Source organism: Fistularia commersonii, chromosome 10, assembly GCF_037954325.1.
Source record: "Fistularia commersonii isolate RoL2024-O1a breed Wild chromosome 10, RoL_Fcom_v1.0, whole genome shotgun sequence".
Lineage (NCBI taxonomy): Eukaryota > Metazoa > Chordata > Actinopteri > Syngnathiformes > Fistulariidae > Fistularia > Fistularia commersonii.
Genome location: NC_141293.1, coordinates 8062580 through 8070253, shown reverse-complemented (window position 1 = coordinate 8070253; position 7674 = coordinate 8062580). Strand labels below are relative to the sequence as shown.

At 43.3% G+C, this 7674-nt stretch overlaps 1 protein-coding gene across 1 annotated transcript in view; it reads right to left on the bottom strand.

The window, feature by feature from the left end:
* Positions 1-4995: 4995 nt before the first annotated feature.
* nfatc4 (nuclear factor of activated T cells 4) overlaps positions 4996-7674 on the bottom strand; it is an 18085-nt gene continuing 15406 nt past the window's right edge. The window contains exons 12-13 of the mRNA XM_086153534.1: positions 6077-6739; positions 4996-5275 (exon numbers count right to left, since the gene is read on the bottom strand). Of these exons, the coding sequence (XP_086009660.1) occupies positions 5205-5275; positions 6077-6739 (734 nt within the window). The 3' untranslated portion in view covers positions 4996-5204. The remainder of the gene's footprint in view (positions 5276-6076; positions 6740-7674) is intronic.

Genomic DNA, 7674 nt, shown 5'->3' with positions numbered 1-7674 from the left:
GTGTGTGTGTGTGTGTGTGTGTGTGTGTGTGTGTGTGTGTGTGTGTGTGTGTGTGTGTGTGTGGTTAAGGGGGGGGGCGGTGAGTAAGCGAGTTTTCACATGATGGCCAGGGACAGGAAGCGTCCCAAGATCGAGTGCGTCTGCGCGTTTGTTAGCCACAACTTGCCCCGAAGTCTGCTTACCAGAACAACCCTTCTGCACCCCCCCTCCCCCCTTTAACTGTGTACATGCTGTCACGCGCGGCTTCAGTACACAACATGTCTCCTCTCTTCTTTGAATGTGGTTCGGCTCCTTTAACCCCCCCATCCCCCCTTTGGGGTCCAGATAGTCGGACCGGCCCCCCAGGCGACGGATTCGCCATCTGGCTCCACCCGGGCCATATCGGGATGGGACAAAAGGGACGGCAGCCCTGGGGGTGGGGCTAGGGGGCATGTATTTTGGGGGGCACATGGCATCGGTCGGGGGAGGGGGGGCCCGAATAACTTATGGTTAATTACACGACTAGCAACGCCCCCCCTGTTTTTTTGTCTTTTAAATAAAAGCACATTAGATATATCTCACACAGCAACCATAATTTTAGCTGCATGTGTTTCACAGCTTTGCCTTTTGTGTGCACTGGTTGCCCGGTGAGGGTGGAGCAAGTGTTTGGTGGTGTTTTCAGGGCTGGACTGAAGTGAGCGGGGGTGGGGGGGCCGGGGATGGACAGCGTTTTAAGAGGCTTGGGGGGGGGGGGGGGGGCAGTGTGAACGGATTGCTTTTTGCTATTTAAAAAAAAGTCCAGGTGATGAAATTTGAAATTTCCTTCCTGGAGCCTCAAGCAGTGTTCACACTGCAGGGATGGGGAAGTGGATGACCTGTCTTTCTAAGAAACAGCCGGTGTCTGATTCAGAGCCCCCCCCCTCCAGCAAGAAACCCTGCCTTTTTGTTTTGTTTTTTTGGTCGTTTTTTTCTTTTTTTGGGTTTGTGCCACAATTTTCCAAGCAATCCTGTTGCGCGGAAGGTTACAGCTCGGTAGCCACTGTGAATAGGACCGGCTGCAGCAGCGGTTTCGGGTGGGGTCTTCAAGGCAGGGTTTAAACAAACTAAAGACTGAAATTTAAAAACTGTCCGGCTGGGTGCCATTTTTTTTTTTTGTTTTTAACAATAGAAGCTCATTAATGGGATAACCGTGACCTTTGTTTAAAAAAAATGGATTACCAATTGGGAGAAGAAGGGTTAGGGAGTCAGTGTGAACTAAGAGCTGCGGCGTGAAGGAAGCTTCCTTTCACACCTTTGTCTTTTTTTTTCCCTTTTCTTCTCTCCCAAGTCCCTGGTATTCTGCAGTCAAGAGGTGCTACAACTTGTCCTGCCAAGGGCAGCCCTGTGCATGTTTCAGTTTTTTTTTTTAATTGGACATATAAAAACAACAAAAATAACAAAAAAAACACCAATGCCAAGTGTGTGTGTGTGTGTGTGTGTGTGTCAGGGGCTCGTGTGAGAGCACAGCTCATCACTCATTAGATGTTACATTTTGTTGTGGTGATAATTTATGTTTGTATACCTTTGCTGGGGGTGCTGGGAGGGGTGGGGCTGTGTGTGCGCACGCGCGTGCATGTGTTTGTGTGTGCGTTTTTCTAAAAGAGGGCGGCTGGGTTGTCGCTAAAGATGACAATCTAAAAAAAAAAAACACCTTACTCTCGTTTTATTTCTTACCCCTTCTGAACTGTGTGGTGCAATACCTCAAAAGTTTTACCAATGCTAAGTGAATGCCCTTTGTGTTTATCCCCACCGCCACCACCAAAGGGTGGTGTTTCCCACAAACATCCCCCTTGGCTTTGACTCGCGGGTTCTCCGTCCGCCCTGCGTTCGGAACGCCGATGTACAAGACCGGATTGTTTTGTTTTTATTTTAAATAAAGTTTCACTGCAACAAATATCGGCGTCCCCGAGATACGGACAATCTGCCTTTTACTCTGGTATTAAAACAAACTGAATTTTATTTATTAAATTTGTAAATATGTAATGCAATTCAAGAAAAATGGCTTGGTCTTTGTCTGTTCAATATACTGTTTCTAAGCTCCGATCTTTTGTATGTCTCAGAAATTGTTTTTATATGTATTTTTTACAATAAATATGTGTGAGAGATGTTTTGTGAACGTCTTGTTTTTGTGCGTTTTTACGTGTCCATGCATTTCCAGTTCTTATTTTAGAAAAAAAATGTGTGAAACTTTCATTCCTTTATTAAAGTTGATGGGCTAGAATTGTCATCAGATGACAACTACAGATGAAAAATGTCATGAGTCAAAAGGGATCCATGTCCAGTTTTGTAAATGGAAGTCATTCATTTATCATCTATAGCCTGAACTAATTGCAGGGCTGAATATAGAGGAATAGAACTATTCATCCTCTCATTCACATCATAGACTATTCACTTATTCACATTATCTGGAGCAATGAACCTCATGCATGTTTTTGAACTGTGGGGGGAACCTGGAGAGCCTGGAGGAACTCCACATAGGAAGGTCCCGTATGGGTATCTAACCAGGGACGTTCTTGCTGTGAGGCAGTGCTAAGTGCAAAGAAATGCTAACCACGGCGCCACCATGCAATGCAAGGAAGGTCAAACATTCATATTTCTGAATTGTGAAAACAGACTGAAAAATAATAAAGTATAAAAAATGTATGAGTATAATAAATTTCTTAAGGGGGCATAACATTACACAAGGAAATTAACAAATTAGCATTAATGTATATTATTGTCAAGCTACACAAAAAAAACTGGGTTAGAAGCCAAATGAAGAGAATGATGACATGAATACTGATATGAAATCTGGGCATTTTTAAGGGTCTCCAATAAACCTCCTGTGTGTGTGTGTGGCCTGTTGGAGGAACCGCACTCCTCGAGATTAATAAAGATGAATTAAATTAAACACACCAGGAGAACTTAAAATTTCAGAGCTTTGTAAAAAAAAAAGCCTCCAGTACTTTATTATTTTGCACCCTATCGACCTGGAGTCTCAATGTGTATGTGTGTGTGTGTGTGTGTGTAAATACGCCTACCTGCCAGATGACAATCCAACACACCGTCCTCTTCTTTTCTGCTAAACAATACCCCCAGTCTGCGTCACCACACCTGGCAGGACCCGGAAGTGAGGGGGGTTCTCATACTTTCCCAGACCACTGCATGAAAGGGGGGTGGGGTGACATTTTTGTTTCTGTAGGCTGAGTCTAATAAACGGATAACATATAAAAAATAAATCCTAGAAATGTTCCACTTTCGAAGATTCTGGTTCTGCTTGCCGGAGTGGGCAGACCACATGGAAAAAACATACACATTTAAATACTTCCTATAAAACATACTTTAATTCAGAACATTTCACTTAGAAGGTCGCAGTTGTGGGTTTGGTTTTACGGATGTGAGAGGGGACTTTTGAGAGATCTGCTGTTTTTGCTTGACCCTCAGTCCCCACTTCCCTTCAAAGAAGCAGGAAATGGGTGTCAAGCGCAGTCAAGAGTGCATCACAACACACAATTAATAATCTGCTCAGCATCCCGTGACTGGATAAACGCTAATAAACACAAACCCACAATGGGAAGCCATTTTTAATGGAATTATATTTCCAAAAAGAAAGGAATTTAAACAGGCTGAGAGGACGCCGCATTAAGTGCGGTAACCCACCAGTATAAACAGGGACGTTATTGTTTGCGATGCTAACTAGCATTCACCCCCTTAAAGCTCCACCCAATTCCAAGGTTATGGAATCATGGAGTTCACCCCAGAGGACGCTCTGAAATTTAGACTGATGTTTAACTTCCACATCCATCCCCTTACCATGAAGCTTTTTGGCTCCAACCCACCGACTCCCAACATACCCATTTATGGCCGCGGACCCATAGTAGCCTCATAAAACTGTCAGGGAAACATGTGACGCCGCTTTTACGTCGGCTTTGAGAGAATGACTTTTTTCCTTCTTTTTTTTAAAAAAATTTTTTTATTGCCTTTCCTGTTTTTGTAATAATTTTGATTGATACGTTCTTTACTGTCCTCACGGGTGGGGGTTCGAGAATAGCGAGAACCGACAAAACGCAAGGCGGGGGAACCTCCAGGAGAACCCAGTTTCAATTAAAAAAGAAAAAAAAGGGACGAAAAGGAGAAAATTCAACTTTTGTGAAGAAGGTCAAACACATGGAGGATGTAGTGATTGCTGATTTTAGTGTTGTGGTTCACGGACACCGCCAGGGGGCGCTGTTTCCTCGATAATATATGTGCAGCAGGCGGCTTCAGTGGCCTCCTTGCGCCTTTTGGTGACCAAAGACAGAAATACACATGAACGCACGTAAAGAGGAAGTAAAGAAGAAGTATTAATTCAGGAGGATTTAAATTGCTAAAATAAACAAATAAATGATAAAAAAATTAGAATAATTGAGAATAAATAAATGACAAACATTTTTTTGAATAAATGAGAATTTAAAAAAATGAGAAAAAAAATGAGAAAAAAAAATGACAAAGCTATTGAGGAAATTACTTAGTTATTGAGGATTGGTAACACGTAACCTGAAAGAGGAGTAGGACAAAAAAAATTCCATGTAGTTATGAAAATAATTAAAAAGAACAAGTTGATTTCAAAACATTTCTTTTTAAATTATTTCCATTTTTTTTTTATATTAACAATCATTCATTCATTATCATTCATCGCTAATCCTGCACTTAGGGGTTGATGGCAGCGATATACATTTATTCATACATTATGTAGACATACAACATTCACATGTCTGCCCAAATTAGATTTTATAATGAGTCTCTTGTATGTTTTTGGAACATGGGAGGAACCCAGAGAGACACGTAGAACATGGAGAACCCTTGTGGGAATCCAACTTGAGTCCCTCCTGCTCTGAGTTGGCGAGGCGATAACCGCTGTGCCGCTGCACCATCCAAAATTAACAAAAATCACATTTTCTTACTTTCGTGACACCCTCAACACCATGTTCCACCAATAAAAACAACAAATACCAGTGATTTTTAAGTATAATTTATATTGAAAACATGTTAAAAACATTAGTTTCCCTTTATAAAACCATAACAGGTACCTGTGGCCATAATTACAACAGTGTCCCAAATAATCAACACCCTTCAAACACCCGTCAGAATCCAATGTGACTGGATGCCTTTTAATAAGAGTGCACGTTGGGACAGAGTGATGCTGAGTATGAAAAGGGCGCTGGGGTTCAGTTGGGCCGGTTTTCCATCTGGGAGCCCGACTGGTAAGACTGGATGTCCTCGCCGATGAACTCTGTCACTGTGGGGGAGAAAAGTGAAGGGTCGTGATCTCTAGAGATGAAAAGGTCGCGACGACAGCGACGCCATAAATACGTTTCTTTGAATACAACCTTGTGTTAATGCCGGTTACAGGCGTCACCGTTTTTTTTTTGCACCAACTACTATACTACCTGTATATATTTATATTCTAATGATACATTTATGTATTGATACACATTATTCATTTAATTTTAACTACCCACATCTCCTATTGTACACCTGTTATTTCTATAACCATTCCTGTAATAGGCATCTATTTTATTTCTTTTTATATTTTTTATTCTATTGTATACATTGTATATAGTCTTTGTTTACTTTTACCTGTATCTTTTATTTGCATATTCTTTCCTTTATACGATTTGCACTTTCTTGAATTGTATTGAATTTATCTTAGTTTAAATTCTTCATCTACCAAGGTTAGTTAACATCTTATCTTGTTTTATATTATCTATATTACTTATCTGAACTACTCCATCTACCCAGATTACTTGACTTCCTGTCTTATCCTACCTTATCATGTCTTATTTTTGCTATCCTATCCTAACCACTTTATCTACCCTGATTAGGTAACTTATCTTAAGTGACATCATCTCATTTTAAGTTCTTCATCTAGCCTTGTTAGTTAACTTGTCAGAAATATTATAAATATTAGAACTAAAAAGTACTGTCAGAAATTTCCTCAAAAATCATCTGCAAGTTACCTGTCTGTCATCATAAGGTTGCTTAGCAACCGCCTCCGAGATTTATTCAGGGGGGGGAAAGCGCGGCGGGTAAAACTCACCCTCCTCGAAGGTGATGTGATGCATGGAGGTGGAGCCGGCGAATTCCAGGGGGATCTCCTGAGCGTCGGCGTCAACGTCCCCGCCGCGTCCCATACCCGGCGGCGGCCTCCCCCGGGGGTCCCAGCCCTCGTAGTGGGAGTACGGCAACGAGCAGACATCCTGATAGAGGCCGGCGTTGGAGGGCGGCGAGGGGCACATCTCCTGAGGGTACGCCGAGTACTGGGGGTACGGCGAGGTGGGGACGGGCGGCAGGGGGGAGGTGGACAGCGGGCTACCCGCCGGGAACGGGCTGAGGGAGGAGGAGTGGGAGGGCGACGGCGAGGACGAGAGGTAGGGCGAGTCCAGCCAGGGGGACGGGGACGGGGACGGAGGCTGGGGGCCGCGGGGGTACAGCGGGGGCAGAAGCTCCGTGAAGCCCAGCTCCAGGTTCTCGAAGCTGGGGTGATGCTCGGCCTCCTCGGCGGCGGTCGCCTTGGAGCCGTACTCCTCCTGGTAGGCCATGTTGGGGCACAGGGGGGAGAAGGTGGAGGGGTAGGGGGGCAGCTGGAAGCCCAGGCCCGCATCCTCTGACGCCTGGAAGCCGCCGTCCACCGGAGGAGGGGCGCCGTCCAGGGGCTGCACCGGGGGCCGGGACAGCAGGGGGTCCTCCTCCTTGAACATGACTGTGGAGGGATGAATAGATAGGAAATGAGAGAAATTAACACACACACACACACATATATATATATATAGAGATGTACACTCACTCAAACACACACACACACACATACACAAACACATATATAGATGTAGACTCACTCACACACACATAAGTAGATTCACACATAGATGCACACTTACTCACACACACACACACACAAATATATATATAAATGTACACTCTCTCACAAACACATACAGTATTTAGATGAACACTCACTCAAACACAAAAGCACAAACACACACACAAACATATATATACATATATAGAGACACACACACACCCACACACACACACACACGTAGATGCACAGTTTCTCTCAAACACAAATACATACATACTGTACATAGATTCAAACACACACACAAATATAGATGCACACTTACTCTCACACACACACATACACTCTCTCTCTCTCTCTCTCACACACACACACACACACACACACACACACACACACACACACACACACACACACACACACACAACCATATATATAGATGCATACCCACTCACTCACACACATATATAGATGCACATTTACTCACACACATACACAAAGACATACATAGATGCACACTCTTTCTCTCTCTCACACACAACCACACACACACACATACATATATAGACACGTACTTACTCACACACACACAAACATACATATATAGATGGACACACGCACACACACACACACACACACACATATTTAGATGCACGCTCACTCAAACATATAAAGCTGCATGCACACACATATACATGCTCTCACATACACACACAAAAACATATATAGATATACACCTTCACACAAACATATAGATGCATACACACACATTTAGATGCACATGCATATTCACTGACAGACACATACACAAAAATATTTAGAAGAAAACGCACACA